General features: G+C 48.3%; 1 protein-coding gene across 4 annotated transcripts in view; it reads left to right on the top strand.

Annotated features, from left to right (window-relative positions):
- Nucleotides 1–19,266, top strand: part of LOC132818445 (nesprin-2-like) — a 311,316-nt gene that overhangs the window by 259,785 nt on the left and 32,265 nt on the right. For all 4 annotated transcript variants that reach the window (XM_060829512.1, XM_060829513.1, XM_060829511.1 and 1 more), the window contains 5 exons: nucleotides 1,278–1,428; nucleotides 4,200–4,382; nucleotides 7,482–7,619; nucleotides 12,185–12,379; nucleotides 13,629–13,917. In XM_060829512.1, coding sequence (XP_060685495.1) covers nucleotides 1,278–1,428; nucleotides 4,200–4,382; nucleotides 7,482–7,619; nucleotides 12,185–12,379; nucleotides 13,629–13,917 — 956 coding nt within the window. The remainder of the gene's footprint in view (nucleotides 1–1,277; nucleotides 1,429–4,199; nucleotides 4,383–7,481; nucleotides 7,620–12,184; nucleotides 12,380–13,628; nucleotides 13,918–19,266) is intronic.

Here is a 19,266-nt window from a genome sequence, read left to right as displayed (position 1 = left end):
TCAGTAAGTGCTCGCGGGGGTAGGCGACTGTCCTCACCGTACGGTAACCGAGCCGGTGATGTTCCTCACTGTACGGTAACCGAGCCAGTGATGGTCCTCACTTACGGTAACCGAGCCGGTGACGGACCTCACTGTACTGTAACCGAGCCGGTGATGTTCCTCACTGTACGGTAACGGAGCCGGTGATGGTCCTCACTGTATGGTAACCGAGCCGGTGATGATCCTCACTGTATGGTAACGGAGCCGGTGATGTTCCTCACTGTACGGTAACGGAGCCGGTGATGGTCCTCACTGTATGGTAACCGAGCCGGTGATGATCCTCACTGTATGGTAACTGAGCCAGTGACGATCCTCACTGTACGGTAATGGAGCCGGTGATGGTCCACACTGTACGGTAACCGAGCCGGTGACGGACCTCAATGTACGGTAACCGAGCCGGTGACGTTCCTCACTTACAGTAACCGAGCCAGTGACGATCCTCACTGTACGGTAACCGAGCCGGTGATGGTCCACACTGTACGGTAACCAAGCAGGTGACGTTCCTCACTGTACAGTAACGGAGCCGGTGACGGTTCACACTGTACTGTAACTGAGCCAGTGATGGTCCACACCGTACAGTAACGGAGCCGGTGATGGTCCACACCGTACGGTAACCGAGCCGGTGATGTTCCTCACTGTACAGTAACAAGCCGATGACGGTCCTCACTGTACGGTAACCGAGCAGGTGATGGTCCTCACTGTACAGTAATGAGCCAGTGACGGTCCTCACTGTACAGTAATGAGCCGGTGATGATCCTCACTGTACGGTAACCGAGCCGGTGATGGTCCACACTGTACGGTAACCGAGCCGGTGATGTTCCTCATTGTACGGTAACCGAGCCGGTGACGTTCCTCACTGTACAGTAACCGAGCCGGTGATGGTTCACACTGTACTGTAACTGAGCCAGTGATGGTCCACACCGTACAGTAACGAGCCGGTGATGATCCTCACTGTACAGTAATCGAGCCGGTGATGGTCCACACTGTACGGTAACCGAGCCGGTGATGGTCCACACTGTACGGTATCGGAGCCGGTGATGGTCCTCATTGTACGGTAACCGAGCCGGTGATGGTCCTCACTGTGCGGTAACTGAGCCAGTGATGGTCCTCATTGTACAGTAACCGAGCCAGTGACGATCCTCACTGTACGGTAACCGAGCCGGTGATGGTCCACACTGTACGGTAACCAAGCAGGTGACGTTCCTCACTGTACAGTAACCGAGCTTTTTCCATTACAGGATTGAGGAAACGTGGAGACTTTGGCAGAAGTTTCTGGAAGACTATTCTCGTTTTGATGACTGGCTGAAAGGTGCTGAGCGGACTGCGGCCCATCCCAACTCCTCACAGGTGCTGTACTCCCTCGCCAAAGAGGAGCTGAAGAAGTTTGAGGTAAATCACCTGCGGAGCTCAGGACAGAGAACTCTGAATCATCGTGAGCAGCTGCAGGTGTTTGGGAGAATCTCTGTCTTTATTGTCTATCATGTTTTCAGTCGGAAGCGATTCTGTCCCTTGCTCATGTTTATCCCATCTTTCCAACTATGGTTTGGTCCCAGTGGTGAATATACTGCCCCCTGTGGGGTACACACTCCCAGGAATCAATGGGCCCAGGACTTGAGGCCTGCTGGGATTGCCTGAGGGTCAGGGTTCACTGTTGGACTCCACTTGGAGCAGTAACCAATCACACCGAGTACCCAGAGCGTTACCTGGTAACGATGGGGATGGCATTGTCCATCAGGGCAAGTGGGTGCTCATGGTGAGTGCTCAGTAATTACTCAGTGTCCATCAGGAAGTAGAAACAGAGAGCCCTTGTAACAATCTGCTATGGGAGAAAGGAGTGTCTCATCAGGAAAGGTCAACAAAACTAATTCCAATAGCTCTTCCAACAAGGCCATCCCAGCAAATAGGCTGAATGGCCTTCATGTGAACAGATCAGTTAGGAGCTGGAGTTGACCATTTGAATACATTCTACCATTCCATAGTGCCTGGTAAGTGGTGGAAGAAGTCACAGGATTTAATGACTGGCTGGACATGAGGAAGCTCCGAGGAACAGAAGGATCTGGGGGAGCGTGTGCACAGATCCCTGAAGGTGGTTGGGCATGTTAACAGGGTGGGTACAAAGACATAGGGCACACTTGCCTTTATCTGTCCATGGCATTGGTGAGAAGAGCAGGGAGGTGGTGTTGGAGCTGTATCGGGCTTCGGTGAGGCCACAGCTGGAGTACTGTGGGCAGTTCTGGTCCCCACACTATAGGAAGGAAGCGATTACACTGGAGGAGGGGGCAGAGGGGATTCACCGGGATGGTACGTGGGATGGAGCAGTTCAGCGATGAAGGGAGGCTGGATAAACTCAGATTGGTTTCTTTTGAGTGGAGAAGGTGTTTGAGGGGGCAGCCTGATAGAGGTGTGTAAGACTGAGAGGAGCACAGGCGGGGTGGATAGAATCAGCTGTTCCCTTAAAGTCAAAGGGGGGTAACATATTAAGGTGAAAGGCAGGAGGGTTGGACAGGATTTGAGGAAGCCCTTTCTCACCCAGAGGGTGGTGGGGGTCTGCAATGCTCTGCCTGGGATGGGAGCTGAGGCTGGAAACTCCACAATCTTTAACAAGTATTTAGATGAACATTTGAAATGTCATGACATCCAAGGCTCTCGGCTAAGTGTGGGAAAGTGGAACAAAAGCAGTGATACCACTGCTATCAATATCCTAGGAGTTACCGTTGACCAGAAACTCAACTGCATTCGCCATATATTGTGGCTGCAAGAGCAAGTCAGAGGCTGGAAATCCTGCAGTCAGTACCTTCCCTCCTGACTCCCCAAAACCTGTCCACCATCTACAAGGCACAAGTCAGGAGTGTGATGGAATACTCCCCACTTGCCCTGGATGGGGGCAGCTCCAACAACACTCAAGGAGCTCGACACCATCCAGGACAAAGCAGCCGCTTGATTGGCACCACATCCACAAGCATCCCTTCCCTCCCCCACTGACGCTCAGTAACAGCAGTGTTTACCATCTGCAAGATGCACTGCCCAAACTGACACCATTACCCGGTGCCAACCCCCTGCCTTTCCCCCACAATCCTGCACAACAGCACTATCCACACAATCATCTAGTGCCCCTTTGAACACCTCAAAGTAAACTGGGGATCAGCAATAAATGCCAGTGATCCCCACATCCTGCTGGTGAATTGGAAAGGTATGATGATAGCTGGTCCCAGCCTTGATCATCTGCCTTTGTCCAGGCATAATCATTCATCTCAATCTGTGTGTGTGTGTGTGTGTGTGTGTGTGTGTGTGTGTGTGTGTGTGTGTGTGTGTGTGTGTGTGTGTGTGTGTGTGAGAGAGAGGTGGTGACAGGTTCTTGTGAGCTGGTCCTCTGCTATTGGAGGTGTTGCTGGGCAGATTTACTCATGGTACCAGCTCTGAACATTGTCACAGAGAGACTGGAGAATCTGGGATTGCTGTCCTTATAACAATGAGGGTTTTGGAGGAGAATTGATGGAGACATTCACCATAGTACAAGGCTTGATGGGATAGCTAAGGAGAAGCCATTTACAGTCACACCATGGGCGGCACAGTGGTTAGCATTGCTGCCTCACAGCACCAGAGACCCAGGTTCAATTCCCGCCTCAGGCGACTGACTGTGTGGAGTTTGCACATTCTCCCCGTGTCTGCGTGGGTTTCCTCCGGGTGCTCCAGTTTCCTCCCACAGTCCAAAGATGTGCAGGTCAGGTGAATTGGCCATGCTAAATTACCCGTAGTGTTAGGTAAGGGGTAAATGTAGGGGTATGGGTGGGTTGCGCTTTGGCGGGTCGGTGTGGACTTGTTGGGCCGAAGGGCCTGTTTCCACACTGTAAGTAATCTAATCTAATACAAAACTCGAAAGCACAGACTGAAGATCACTGGTAAAAGGTGAAGGTGATATTAATATTGCCGTGATGAATAATTGCGATCTGTAAGACACTGCCTGAAAGGATAGAGAAAGCAGACTCACTCACAAATATGCAAAGGTTATTGGAGATATCATTAAAGTGAAGAATTAGCAGGGTCATGGAGATGAGAGTGGGATGGATCAGTTGTTTTGAAGTGCCAGTACAGGCACAGTGGGCCAAATGGCCTGCTTCTGTTCTGTCTGTGTGATTCCATGATTTGTTCTGACGTGACAGACCTTCCAGAGACAGATTCACGAGAGTCTGACCCAGTTGGAGCTGATTAACAAGCAGTACAGGCGGTTAGCAAGGGAGAACCGCACGGACTCCTCCAGCCGCCTCAAACAGATGGTTCACGAGGGCAACCGACGCTGGGACAGCCTCCAGAAACGCATCGCTGCCATCTTACGCAGGCTCAAGGTAACAGCAGCAAGGGCCCAGGGAGGGGACGGGGAGCAGGGAGAGGCTGGGACAGGGGCGGGGAGTCCCTTGGCACCATTCACATTGGAGTCAAACCTTCTGTGGAAACATACAATACAGGAGCATTAGAAGGCAATCAGCCCTTTGAGCCAGCTCCACTCTTCAATGATATCATGTCCAATCACCCAACTCTGTCCCCTGTTCCCACTTCTCCCTATACCCTCTCATCCCATAGAAATATATCTAATTTCTCTTGAAAACATCCAATGTTTCAGCTTCACAGCCCACCATTCTCTGGGTGAAGACATTTCTCCTCACCTCAGTCCGAAAAGGCCCGCTCATTCAGAACCTCCTTCCTGCATTTACTTTGTCAGAGGCACAGAGTTATACAACACAGAAACAGACCCTTCGGCCCAGCTCGTCTAGGCCAACCAAGTTTCCCAAACTAACGAGTCCTATTTGCCTGCGTTCTGTCCCTTTCCCTCTAAATCTTTCCTTTTCATGGCTCTGTCCAAACAGGGAATCAACAATGAAATAAAAAGCCAAGTTGTCTATTCCAGATGTTCGTTGTGGGGTAAATGTTATAACCTCATCGGGAAGCATCGCTCAGCTCTGGTTTGAATTCTGCTGTGTGAAGGAAAGCACAATTCCTAGTCCAGAGCTCATCTGAGAACCGATACCCAAGATCTGTGAGAGTTCAGCACACCCTCAGTATGGCACCGTCTCTTGTGTCTGCTCACTGCGCTCAGTGTAGGCTGACACCTAGATTCCTCCCATTGAGAGAGGAGGTTGTTGAGATCAGATAAGGGTGCAGACACCCTGTCCCCTTGGTTGTTCCCTTCCTTTACTCATTCCTGGGATGTGGGTGCTGCAGGCAAGACCAACAGATCTGTCTGCAGTAACATGCTGCTGGAATTTTATAGGTCACTATAAGATCCCACCTCAAATCTTCTAAAGTCAGCACAGGAAGAGGCCATTCAGCCTGTTAAACCTGTCCTACCATTAGGGCGATGAGTTTCCTGCATGTTAGACGCTAAAGGGACGAAATTCCTTCCATGAAATATAAGAGTAACATGGGTGTGAGGTTCATAGGCTCATTTTCTGCAGCATTTTCCTGTTTTTGTGAACCTCCAAACCCCTCGCCCCCCCAGTTCATGATCCTGGCCCCTGACTGGAAAGGCTATCAGCTGAGCCGGAGCGAACACGTGGGAACTCGCTGCATTTAAAACCGCAGTCAAATGAAAACCTGATTTTTTTGGGGTGCAGTGGGACGCCGACATTTCTCTGCTGTTGGGTGATTCTGTGAAAGGACCCTTTCACACCTTCATTTACATGCTGTTCCCAGCTCTGTGTTAAGGGATACAGGGAGAGTGTGGGTAGGTGACGTTGAAATGCACATCAGCCATGATTGAATGGCAGGGTGGACTCGATGGGCTGAATGGCCTTACTGCCACTCCTATGCCTTATGGTCTTATGTGTGTTCTTTCTGCACTATTAACTACCTCGTGCTCCTCCTCTACCCCTGTCGGGTAAAATAAAGAACCCCTACTTTCCAACACCTTTCAGTTTTGAAGAAGAATCAGACCAAATTTGAAACGTTTACTCTGTTTCTGTCTCCACAGCTGCTGCCAGACCTGCTGAGTTTCCCCAGCACTCTGTGTTTGTTTCCGATTTCTGCAGGACTTTGCTGCTACTGAAGTAGTTCAGTAATTTGATTTTAAATTGTTGAACTCCGAGCCTTATTCTCATTGTCTGATTCCTCACTTGGGATTTCAACACAGAATCCACCTTGAAAATCGTAGCAGTCCCCTTCCCCCAGTTTATTTCTGTTGATGGAAGGTGATTAGGAGGATTTAATTGTTCTGTATCCCAACACTTCCCTCCCATTTTTAGGTTCTGGGATTTGATGATGAGATTGGCCAAATGGGGACACAGATGGGGGCAGCTTCTTGACAGCACCAAAATAAGCCATTCGGCCCATCTAGTCTGCTGTGCCATTCAATGTGATCATGGCTGATAATCCTCAACTCCAGTCTCCTGCCGTTTCCCCCTAACCCTCGATTCCCTTCCTGATTGAAAGTCCATCTCTCCCAGCCTTGAATATCCTGAATGCCTCAGCCTCAACAGCCCACTGTGGGAAAGAATTCCGCAGATTCACTCCCCTCGGAGAGGAAAAATTCCTCCTCCTCTCCATCTGAGATGATACCCATTGGTCCTAGACTCTTCCACATCTTTCCTAAAAATTCACTATGTTCCAATAAGGTCACCTCATTCTGTGAAAGTCCAGACATGTCCAGAAGACACCCCAAGAGGAAATGGTAGCCTCCTGAAGAGTAATACAGTGCACACCGGGAATCACTCCAATGCCACACGTCACAATGGGTTACAATTGCCCAGCTCACAAGGACCAGGCTGGGTAGTGTAAGGGCACCGGGATGGGCCATGGGCTACAGGACCCACTGGTGGCACAGTGCTGCTGCAGGCCTGCAGTCCTGCTGAGGATCTGCCAACAGCCACGGTCAGGGCTATGAAGATGACCCTTGATCTCTGACCTCAGCCAGCCTTGCTGCTGCTGGCCCTCTGACTGGGGCAGCATGGTCGCTCAGTGGTTGGCACTGCTGCCTCACAGTCCAAAGATGTGCAGTTTAGGGTGGATTGGCCATGGGAAATTGCCCATAGCCTTCAGGGATATGCAGGCTAGGTGAGTTAGCCATGGGAAATGCAGGGTTATAGAGTAGGGGAGGGGGGTGGGTCTGGGTGGGATGCTCTTTGGAGGATCAGTGTGGATCTGATGGGCTGAATGGTCTCTTTCTGCACTGCACTGGTTCTCTCTGTGTTGTCTGCTGACCCCAGCAGTTAGTTTTCCTAGACCTGCAGCAGCACTGTGCCACCCTGGGCCCTGCAGACTACGGGAATACGCCTATATCCTGCTTTCATCCTTGTTGGGAGGGATGTGATGGTGGTGGGTGAGGGGAGGGAGTGTTGGAGGAGGTGGTGGGACCTCAGTCCCCATCAAAAATGTTCAAGCCAATGTCCAGGGACCTGAGAATCCTGAAATAATTGTTCTCTTCTCACGCCACCCCCCCGGTGTTTTGACAGCACTTCATCAGTCAGAGGGAGGAGTTTGAAAGCTGTCGGGAGTGTATCCTGGTGTGGCTGACTGAGATGGACCTACAGCTGACCAATGTGGAACATTTCTCAGAGAGTGATATCGAAGACAAAGTACGGCAACTGAACGTGAGTACAGCTGGGTTCGGGGAAGCGTTCCCACCCTGTGCAGCCCACTGTCCTCCAGTCCACACGCTGCAGCCTCCTTCCTGCAGGAGGAGATTTCTAGCGAGCGTGTTGGCTGGAGTTCGCTCCCTTGTCTGCTTCAGAATGTTCCGGTCTCCCTCCAGAGGCTTGAACCCACCACCCAGACTGACATTCCCACTGCAGTGCTGTGGGACTACCACACTGTCAGAGGTCTCGTCTTCCAGTTGATTTGCTAAATCCCAATGCCCCCTCTTCCCTGTTGAGTGGGTGTGAAGGCTGCAGTGCTAGGGGAGTTCCCCGCAGTGTCCTAGCCCAATCAATCAATCAATCAATCAATCAATCAATCAATCTCCCTTCAACATGATCATTGATCTTGTGGGCAGTCTCTGTCTGTGAGTTTGCTGTGTGCCTTTGATGATAATGCCACGTGATTTTAATGTGATTTAATGTTTGAGAGTGAAATGGAGTGCAAAATAAACACAATTTTCAAATCTTAGTGAACACCCAAAGGAAGTTACAGTGGCCTTGGTTAAAATAGATTTCAAGTACAGTTCTGCTTATCAAATGAGGAAAAGTCTCGAAAGGCATTGGAGAAGGTGCAGACATGATTTCAGGATGATCCCAGAATGTATGTGTTTCTGTTTTGGGAAAGGACTGACAGGCTGGTTTCCTTAACTCTTGAAGAAGGCTAAAGGGTGTCTCAATAGAGGCCTTTAAAATTCTGAAAGCTTTAGATAGTGAATAAGGAGAAATGTGGTGAAGAACAGAACTAGAGACTGTCGATATAAATCACCAGCAAGAAATTCCGTAACCAGGAATTCAGGAGAACCTTCCTAACCCAGAGAGTGGTCAGACTTTCAGAGAGAGGTTGACACAAATCAAATACATGCTGTCCCTGATTTAGTAATATCTGTCTTATAAACGCTCCTCCTTACGAGTGAACCCCTCCCCCCAAGCAGAGGTGCATTAATATTAATGTTATATATCTGACGTGTATATTTGCTCATACTTAAGAATATTTTATATTGTACTGTATTATATTCCGACTTGCCTATCTTATGTACACACTGAACCAGGGAACCCATTCAGCACCCAGGGACTGCCAGTAACTTTCAGAGCAAATGAGGCCAGTATTTAAGGGCAAAGGGAATATAAGGGAATAAGCTCGGGTAGAACATAAAAGACAGCCTGGTCCAGGTTGGGCTGAATGGCCTGTTTGAATGCCGTATTTCTGTGAGTATAAGATGAGCTGTTTATCGTTTCTCTCCCAAAACCGTTGACCTTTTTAGTTCATTTGACCTTGTTTCATCCATCACTGGATTTCCAGAGGAGGCCATTCTGCCTCTCGAGCCTGTTCTGCTATTCACTGAGATCTGGTTGATCTGTGACCTCACACCATGAAATGTTTCCTAACTTCACTCCTGAAAAGTTAATTGCTAATCTTTTAGACGCTTGTCCTAGATTTTTTTTTTATAGATATTTTTATTGGGAATTTAACATTTTGACAAATTTACAAAAATAAGCAGAATTTTCAAGCACAAACATTAATATAAAAATAGATCTTAAATATATAATCATCAAAATTCAACTAATCCACAATCATCCAGAGTGTATAGTTGAGTTGCTTACATCCTTCAAATAAGAGAAAATGTTCTCTAATACACTCATAACAGTATAATAAAAAGGAAGCTATTTCCAAACAATAAGAACAAAAAAAAAATTAAACATGTTTGAATGGAGATCTTCCCCCTTGTTCTCAGGGGGCCTTACTACCTTTCCAACGTTCCACCATATCCTCTCCCAAACAGTGTCCCACCCTCGACCCGGGCGCTCCTTAATAGGATTTAGATATAATACCGAGCTAGAGTTAACAGTGAGCGCCGCACCCCCACCCCTCCCCACCCATACCTGAGTATATCTGCTAGCATCAATGCCACGTACAAACACACATAACTATAAAATTACAACTCCAACAGATTACAGTTAAGTATAATAACATAAAATAGCAAGGAAGACAACCCTGCTCCCAGAGGCAAAAGTAAAGTAGAATAAAGTATCCATTTCTCCCCACGGAGTGTGGGAGAGGCAAGCCAACATAAATTGTCTCTTACGATTTATTTAACAGAGTCTAAAAGTTTCTTGGCCTCTTCCGATGATCTAAAATTATACTCGGATCCTTGTCCTAGATTTTTGACCAGGAGTAGCTATTCTCTCTTTGATCTATCTCAATCTCTTTAAGATCTTTAAAACTTGGACCAGTTGCCTCCTAACCTTTGGAATTGCTCGATAATCTAATCCCTTGAGAGTCCAGGTGTTGTTTTGGTAAATCTAACCTGTGCTGTATCGAAGGCCATTCTCACCTTCTAAAGGTGCAGTGCCTGGACCTGTTCCCAGTGACTCTCGGTGTAGTCTAATTAGGGTGCTATCCAGATGCAGCATACTCCTTATATTCCAGTCCTCCTGATGTGAAGGTCAGTCTTTCACTCAGCTGTTTGATTGTTATTTCTGGGACTTGACTGATCTGTGTACCTGACCCGCCCCCACCAAGTTTGCAATGTTTCCAGCCATCCACCGTTCAGAAAGAAAGCAGTTTCTTTTTGTTTAAAGTCCAAAGTTTTGCCAATTCACTTAATCTTGCTACATCTCTTTGTAATGTTACGCTATGCAACTACAGTGCGCCCATCTGTGTGAGTGGACGACACAGTCCCATCCTTTCCATCTACTGTCACACAGCCAGTGTCCCAACAAGTTCAAGAATTTGACTTCGATTACCCAAGAGCCAGTGTTGGTGAGCAGTCTCTTTGGAGGAACTTAACGTGGTGCCACTGTTAAGAAGGGCAGCACTATAGACCGGTGAGCCTGACCTCGGCGGTGGGCAAGTTGTTGGAGGGAATCCTGAGGAACAGGATGTACATGTGTTTGGAAAGGCAAGGACTGATTAGGGATAGTCAACATGGCTTTGCGCGTGGGAAATCATGTCTCACAAACTTGATTGAGTTTTTTGAAGAAGTAACAAAGAAGATTGATGAGGGCAGAGCGGTAGATGTGATCTATCTGGACTTCAGTAAGGCGTTCGACAAGGTTCCCCATGGGAGACTGATTAGCAAGGTTAGATCTCATGGAATACAGGGAGAACTAGCCATTTGGATACAGAACTGGCTCAAAGGTAGAAGACAGAGGGTGGTGTGGAGGGTTGTTTTTCAGACTGGAGACCTGTGACCAGTGGAGTGCCACAAGGATCGGTGCTGGGTCAACCACTTTTTGTCATTTATATAAATGATTTGGATGCGAGCATAAGAGGTACAGTTAGTAAGTTTGTAGATGACACCAAAATTGGAGGTGTAGTGGACAGCGAAGAGGGTTACCTCAGGTTACAACAGGATCTTGACCAGATGGGCCAATGGGCTGAAAAGTGGCAGATGGAGTTTAATTCAGATAAATGTGAGGTGCTGCATTTTGGGAAAGCAAATCTTAGCAGGACTTGTACTCTTAATGGTGAGGTCCTAAGGAGTGTTGTTGAACAAAGAGACCTTGGAGTGCAGGTTCATAGCTCCTTGAAAGTGGAGTCGCAGGTAGATAGGATAGTGAAGAAGGCGTTTGGTATGCTTTCCTTTATTGATCAGAGTATTGAGTACTGGATTTGGTAGGTCATGTTGTGGCTGGACAGGACATTGGTTCGGCCACTGTTGGAATATTGTGTGTAATTCTGGTCTCCTTCCTATCAGAAAGATGTTGTGAAACTTGAAAGGGTTCAGAAAAGATTTACAAGGATGTTGCCTGGGTTGGAGGATTTGAGATATAGGGAGAGGATGAACAGGCTGGGGCTGTTTTCCCTGGAGCGTTGGAGGCTGAGGGGTGACCTTATAGAGGTTTACAAAATTATGAGGGGCATGGATAGGGTAAATTGACAAAGTCTTTTCCCTGGGGTTGGGGAGTCCAGAACTAGAGGGCATAGGTTTAGGGTGAGAGGGGAAAGGTATAAAAGAGACCTAAGGGGTAACATTTTCACACAGAGGGTGGTATGTGTATGGAATGAGCTGCCAGAGGAAGTGGTGGAGGCTGGTACAATTACAACATTTAAAAGGCATTTGGATGGGTATATGAATAGGAAGGGTTTGGAGGGATATGGGCCAGGCGCTGGCAGGTGGGACTAGATTGGGTTGGGATATCTGGTCGGCATGGATAGGTTGGATCGAAGGGTCTGTTTCCATGCTGTACATCTCTATGACCCAGTGACATTCCCCTGGGCACTTCTCCAGCTCACTGTTCAAAACCAACTCACTCAGGTTTGTCAGGTCGGACCCTCCCTTCACAAAAGCTGCCTCGTTTTCTCTGCTGAGTGGTGACATGAGAGCACCACCTGGGGGGAGGGGGGGAGGGGGAGGGTGGTGGTGGGGGAGGCGGGGACCCTGAAAAATCCAGGGCAACCCGCCTCCGCAGAAATCAACCAAGGGCACAAGGGACACCTGTCATATGATGGGGCGATCCAAGATGATTGGTCATTGCAGCCATCGCCAACTGGTATTTCTCTTTGTGATGACCCACAGGCCTTTCAGCAGGAGATCACCCTGAACACCGCCAAGATTGACCAGCTGATTGTGTCTGGGGAGAGGCTGATCTGGAAGATTGAGCCGATGGATGCAGTCACCATCGAGGAGGAGCTGGAGGAGCTGCACGCCTACTGCCAGGAGGTCTTCGGACGGGTCGCCCGCTTCCACCAAAGGCTCATGTCCAAGCGGCCGGTGAGAGCCAATCAGAGTGACCCCTTCCTGGGGCAAGGGTTGCCAACCCTGGGGGGAGGGGACACCCACAACGCTGGGGTGGAGGGTGGGGGAGCTCTGTACACACTGTAACTAGTGCACATTGTCAGATGGTAGAAGCAAAGGGGGGATCATGTTACATCTATCTTCAGAGATCAGAGAGTTTATTAAATTTATCCACCTAAATGGGCTGAGAAGTGGCAGATGGAGCTTACTTTAGATAAATGCGAGGTGCTGCATTTTGGGAAAGTAAATCTTAGCAGGACTTATACACTTAATGGTAAGGTCCTCGGGAGTATTGCTGAACAAAGAGACCTTGGAGTTTAGAACTTCGTGAAAGTGGAGTTGCAGGTAGATAGGATAGTGAAAAAGGCATTTGGTATGCTTTCCTTTATTGGTCAGAGTATTGAGGACAGGAGTTGGGAGGTCATGTTGCGGCTGTACAGGACATTGGTTAGGCCACTGTTCGAATATTGTGTGCAATTCTGGTCTCCTTCCTATTGGAAGGATGTTGTGAAAAGACTTACAAGGATGTTGCCAGGTTGGAGGATTTGAGATACAGGGAGGGGTTGAACAGGCTGGGGCTGTTTTCCCTGGAGCGTCAGAGGCTGAGAGGTGACCTTATAGAGATTTATAGAATCATGAGGGGCATGGATAAGATAAATGGACAAGGTCATTTTCCTAGGCTGTGGGAGTCCAGAACTAGAGGGCATAGGTTTAGGGTGAGAGGGGAACGATATAAAAGAAACCTAAGGGGCAACTTTTTCACGTAGAGGGTGGTGTGTGTATGGAATGAGCTGCCAGAGGAATTGGTGGAGGCTGGTACAATTGCAACATTTAAGAGGCATTTGGATGGATATATGAATAGGAAGGGTTTGGAGGGATGGGGGCCAGGTGCTGGCAGGTGGGACTAGATTGGGTTGGGATATCTGGTCGGCATGGACGTGTTGGACCGAAGGGTCTGTTTCCATGCTGTACATCTCTATGACTCTAAAAGTTCACTCTGGGTAAAGCCAGTGATGGGGGGAGAGTGTACATGGGGCTGTGGGAGGGGGATTAAATGGGGGATAGGGTCAGTGATGGAGGGGAGTTTATACTGGGTTGTGGGTGGGAGTGGGATTAATTGGGAGGAGAGTGTACATAAGTTAAGGCTGTGATTGTAGATATAGTATTGGCTGTCCCCAGCCCTGTAAGTGGTGGGTAATGGTTTCTGTTGCTGGTTGTGTTCTAGATGACTGAGGAGAAGGAGGACCTGTCTGACAGGGAAGCCGACACTGAAGATGGGGCTGAGCTACAGAATGTGAGCTGGCAGGACAAGGCTGATGGGTCCGAGCTGTCCACTCAGGGGTCTTTGAGTCACCTGACCCTGCCTGAAGAAACACAGCAACACGAGCGGTCAGGGGGCGCGACGCCGGTCAGTGTGGACTCCATCCCCTTAGAGTGGGACCACACGGTGGATGTTGGAGGATCATCGTCACACGAAGATGAAGATGATGGCTTGTACTTCAGCAACTTATCAGGTACGAGTCGGTTAGCATGTGCTACTGCTCGATACTTGGAGCCAGCAGCCCTCTGCCAGTGTTTTGTGTTAGTATGAGAGATTCTTTCACATCTACAATATCCCCAAAGTGTGTCATAGGCCAGTGCAGCAGTTCTGTTTACAGCACGATCCCACTATCGGGTAAACAAAAATGTTTTGTTGTTTGTGGTGACGTTGGTCTGAAGGAGGAAGTTTGGCTGGAGATTAGTAAACGAAGCTCCGTCCAACCTCTTTGTGCAGTCACGGTGGCCTGTTTCTGTGTGAGTTGTTGTGATTCGTTCTCCATCTGCTGCTGAGCAGCTGCAGCACAGAGGCTGCTGTTCCCCTGGGACCACGGCCTCACCAACCCCTTCCTTCAGCAGCGAGACAGCCAGCTGTTTCAGGCTGGAAGATCTCTCCTGGTCGGCGCTGTTGGTCATTGCCAACTTTGTACACTCTGAAGAGTTTGTGAGGTGTAGCTCAGCCTCTGTGATGGGATTGTAGTTCTCTACAAATCACTGCTTAAGGTCATCTTCAGTGATTCATGTTGTGCTGAGCTTATTTATCACTGTTTAATAATCTATTCAGCACGGGACAGTGCCTGAGGATCTTGAAGCTTGTGAGGTGATGCCTCATCCAGTATTGGCACTGGTTTCTGTAGTGAGCCCACGGTCCTGACCCAGATAGGGACAATGAGGACAACCACTCTGTACTTCAGGTGGTGCCAGACCCACTTTGAATGGCAGCTCAAGAAGCTGTTGGTTCTGGACAGTCAGTGTTCCATGTCCTGGAGCATTGACAATGGCATTGTTTGAGTTCGGTGAACTGTCCCACTGCATTGAGATTGCTGCAGTTAATGCTGACCCAATGGCGGGTGGTCATCTCCTTGGGACTATAATAACTCCAGCATTTCTGTTCCCATCAGTAAGGTCCCATTTCCAATGGAACTGCATTGCTTTCTCTGTGAGCACCAGAAGAGGGCAATCATTGACAAACAATCATTAAGAAACTGTTCTCCTCTTCTGTGCTACCTGCCAGTAGTTGGCACAGTTTAACAGCACTGTATTCGGAAGAGGATGCATTTGCCCCTGTGCCAAGCCTATCATTGCCTCCTTAAAGCATCCGGTTGAAAGAATTTGAGGAAATTGCCCTCAGCCTTACACATCAGGAGGCTTCGCCCTGCTCAGTGTAATTTCTCTGAGCTTTGTACAGTTGTTCAAGAACTGATTGTATCAAGCACTTTGGGGTCTACAGGATCAGGGCCTGGTCCCTATTGAAACCTGCACTGTGTCAGGATAAAGTCCTGTTTGTAACTTCCCAGCAAAGTCCTGTTGTAAAATCCACACTGCCTGTCCGAGATTGTTTCTCCAGCATTCTGGCCAAGATTTAGCTGTTTAAACATTTATCTGTTCACAGCATCTGGTTGTCGCTGACTGGGCTAGTATTTAATGCCTGTCCCTAGTTACCTGTTGTCAGGGAGGGAGGTCCAGGATTCTGACCCAGCAGCACAGAAGAACAGCAATATATTTCCAGGTCATGATGGTGAGTGGCTTGGTGGGGAACTTCCAGAGGTGGTGTTCCCATGTATCTGCTGTCCTTGTCCTTTTAGATGGAAGTGGTTGTGGGTTTGGAAGGTGCTGCCTGAGGATCTTTGGTGAATTTCTGCAGTACATCTTGTAGATGACATACACTGCCTCTAGTAAACTGTAGTTTGATTTGATTTGATTTATTATTGTCATGTACTGAGATACAGTGAAAAGTATTGTTTCACGTGCTAACCAAATAAATCATACCTTACATAAGTACATAGGGGTAATAGAACAGAAAGCAGAATATAATATTATAGCTACAGAGAAGGTGCAGAGAAAAATCAACTTGAATATGAAAGGTTTGTTCATTGTCTGATAACAGCAGGGAGGAAACTGTTGGTAGATGATTTCAAACTTTTGGGTCTTCTGCCGGACAGGAGGAAGACTGGATTTTGTGATGGACTGGGCTGTGTTCACAACTCTATGTCGTCTCTTGCGCCTTGGGCAGAGCAGTTGCAGTGCCAAGCCATGATGCACCTGGATAAGGTGCTTTCTACAGTGCGTCCCTAAAAATAAAATGTCTTTGTGGACATGCTGAATTTCCTTAGCCTCCTGTGAAGTAGAGGTGTTGATGTGTTTTCTTGACTGTAGTGTTGTGGATGGACCAGGACAGATTGTTGGTGCCCATCACCCCCAGGAACTTGATGTTCTCCACCATCTCCACCTCGGCACCATCGATACAGACAGGGGCGTGACCTCCTCTCTGCTTCCTGAAGTCAATCACCAGCTCCTTTGTTATGCTGACATTGAGGGAGAGATCGTGGTCTTTGCACCATGTCTTTCCTATATTCTATCTCCTCATTTGCATTCTGAGTTTGGAGATGAGTTTAGTAGTAACAGGATAGGTCAGAGCCAGCCTGGATTTATGAAGGGGAAATCACACTTGACTAATCTTCTGGAATTTTTTTTTGAGGATGTAACTCTGAAGATGGACAAGGGAGATCCAGTAGATGTAGTGTATCTGGACTTTCAGAAAGTTTTTGGTAAAGTCCCACACAGGAGGTTAGTGAGTAAACTTAGGGCGCATGGTATTGGGGGCAAGGTACTGACTTGGATTGAAAGTTGGTTGGCTGACAGGAAACAAAGGGTAGTGATAAACGGCTCCATTTCAGAATGGCAGGCAGTGACCAGTGGGGTACCGCAGGGAACAGTGCTGGGACCGCAGCTTTTTACAATATATGTTAATGATATAGAAGATGGTATTAGTAATAACATTAGCAAATTTGCTGATGATACTAAACTGGGTGGCAGGGTGAAATGTGATGAGGATGTTAGGAGATTACAGGGTGACCTGGACAAGTTAGGTGAGTGGTCAGATGCATGGCAGATGCAGTTTAATGTGGATAAATGTGTGGTTATCCACTTTGGTGGCAAGAACAGGAGGCAGATTACTATCTAAATGGAGTCAAGTTAGGTAAAGGGGCAGTACAAAGAGATCTGGTGTTCTTGTACACCAGTCAATGAAGGTAAGCATGCAGGTACAGCAGGTAGTGAAGAAAGCTAATAGCATGCTGGCCTTCATTACAAGAGGGATTGAGTATAGAAGCAAAGAGGTTCTTCTGCAGCTGTACAGGGCCCTGGTGAGACCACACCTGGAGTACTGTGTGCAGATCTGGTCTCCAAATTTGAGGAAAGACATTCTGGCTATTGAGGGAGTGCAGTGTAGGTTCACAAGGTCAATTCCTGGGATGGTGGGATTACCTTACACTGAAAGACTGGAGCAACTGGGCTTGTATACCCTTGAGTTTAGAAGACTGAGAGGGGATCTGATTGGATAGAGCTCAAGGATTGTGGAATCATGGGTTATGGAAATAAAGCAGGAACAGGATACTGATTAAGGATGATCAGTCATGATCGTATTGAATAGTGGTGCAGGCTCGAAAGGCAGAATGGCCTACTCCTGCACCTATTATCTATTGTCTAGTTGGAATTATGGTGCTGAAGGTGGAGCTAAGGTCAATAAATAGGAGTCTGATGTAGGTGTCCTTGTATCCACATGTTCCAGGGATGAGTGTATGGCCAGAGAGATGGTGTCTGCAGTGGATCCATTGTGACAGGAGGTGAATTGTAGTTGGTCAAGGCAGACTGGGAGGCTGGGTTTGATGAGAGCCATTACTAACCTCTTGAAGCACTTCATAATGATGAAGGTCAGAGCCACCAGGCAGTAGGCATTGAGGCACGTTGCCTGATTTTCCCTTGGCACCGGGATGCTAATGGTCTTTTTAAAGCAGGCGGGGATGTCACATCGTAGTAAGGGGGGGTTAAAGATGTCTGCAAGCACTCCCGTCAGCTGGTCTGTGCAGGATGTGAGTGCACGGCTGGGGACTCCATCCAGGTCAGTCGCTTTCTGTGGGTCCACCCTCCAGAGACCAGTCTGCCCCCTGTGGCAGTGACTGTGGGTACAGGGACACCCCAGGCTGTCAGGGCAGTGACATCATTTCACTGACCTTCTGTTCAAAACGAGTGTAGAATGCACCAAGCTCATTGGGGAGGGATACAGTGTTGGCAGTGACTCTCCATCAGTTTGTAGCCCGTTACAGTGAACAGGAGATTCGACGTTTCGGGCATAAGCCCTTCTTCAGGAATGAGGAAAGTGTGCCCAGCAGGCTAAGATAACCCAGAGTGTGGGGGTCAGTACATGAAAGTTTTTGGTACTTACTGTCTTTAATTTCTGATATGGCTGGGAAGAACTGTTTGTTTAGTGTATGGATTCTTCTGTGGATGAAGAACAGTAGAGGTCCTTTACAGGTCTGTGAGAGTGAGAAAGTGTTGTCACTTTCTCCTCGAAGATTTTAACCTACTGCGAATCCTCTTGCAAGGATGCCTTCCTTGAAGAAGCTCTCTTCCTCCCTCTACAAGGATTTCAGTGAGTCTCTCTCTCACTGCACACTCCAGGTTATCTCCTCTGCACAGAAGCTCTCCAGCCACGTCCTCAAACAGACCCGTTACCACAGCCACACCTCCTTCCTCAGCACCTGCCGACGGAACCGACTGATCCCGCACGGACTCCGGACTACATTCCAACCAACAAAATTTGGACCCAACCAGGACAACCTGTACCTACAACAAATCCGAAGCCTCCAGCAACAGACCTCCCTCCGGATCCTCCGCTCCACCCTTGCAGCCATGCGTCGCTACCTACATTCCCTGCAGTCAGCCCTACCCCAGCTCAGGACAACACTCTCACAAACTTGCAAAGGACCTCGACTGTTCTTCATCTATAGAAAAGTCCATACTCTAAACAAACAGTTCTTCCTAGCCATATCGGAAATTAAAGACAGTAAGTACCAAAAACTTTCATGTACTTACCCCCACACTCTGGGTTATCTTAGCCTGCTGGGCACACTTTCCTCATTCCTGAAGAAGGGCTTATGCCCGAAACGTCGAATTCCTGTTCCTTGGATGCTGCCTGACCTGCTGCGCTTTTCCAGCAACACATTTTCAGCTCTCATCTCCAGCATCTGCAGTCCTCACTTTCTCCTGCCTGTTACAGTGAGTAAGCCTTGTCACAGCCCCCGTGTATTTGTGTGGTTACTCTGGGCTCTCTAGTTTAGTCTGGGATTGGCTCTTGGTGTCCCTGATGGCGCTGTGAAGGTCATACCTGGGTTTCCTGTAAAGGTCAGGGTCACCTGACTCGAACATCTCGGCCCTGGACCTGGAGGTAGAGGGAGGAGATGTTTGTGGATGTGGTGCTGATCAGCCAGGTTACTTCCTCCTGGATGGTGTCCAGCTTCTTGAGTGTTGTTGGAGTTGCCTCCATC

Source organism: Hemiscyllium ocellatum, chromosome 8 (genome assembly GCF_020745735.1).
Source record: "Hemiscyllium ocellatum isolate sHemOce1 chromosome 8, sHemOce1.pat.X.cur, whole genome shotgun sequence".
NCBI lineage: Eukaryota > Metazoa > Chordata > Chondrichthyes > Orectolobiformes > Hemiscylliidae > Hemiscyllium > Hemiscyllium ocellatum.
This window is presented reverse-complemented; position numbering and strand designations above follow the sequence as displayed.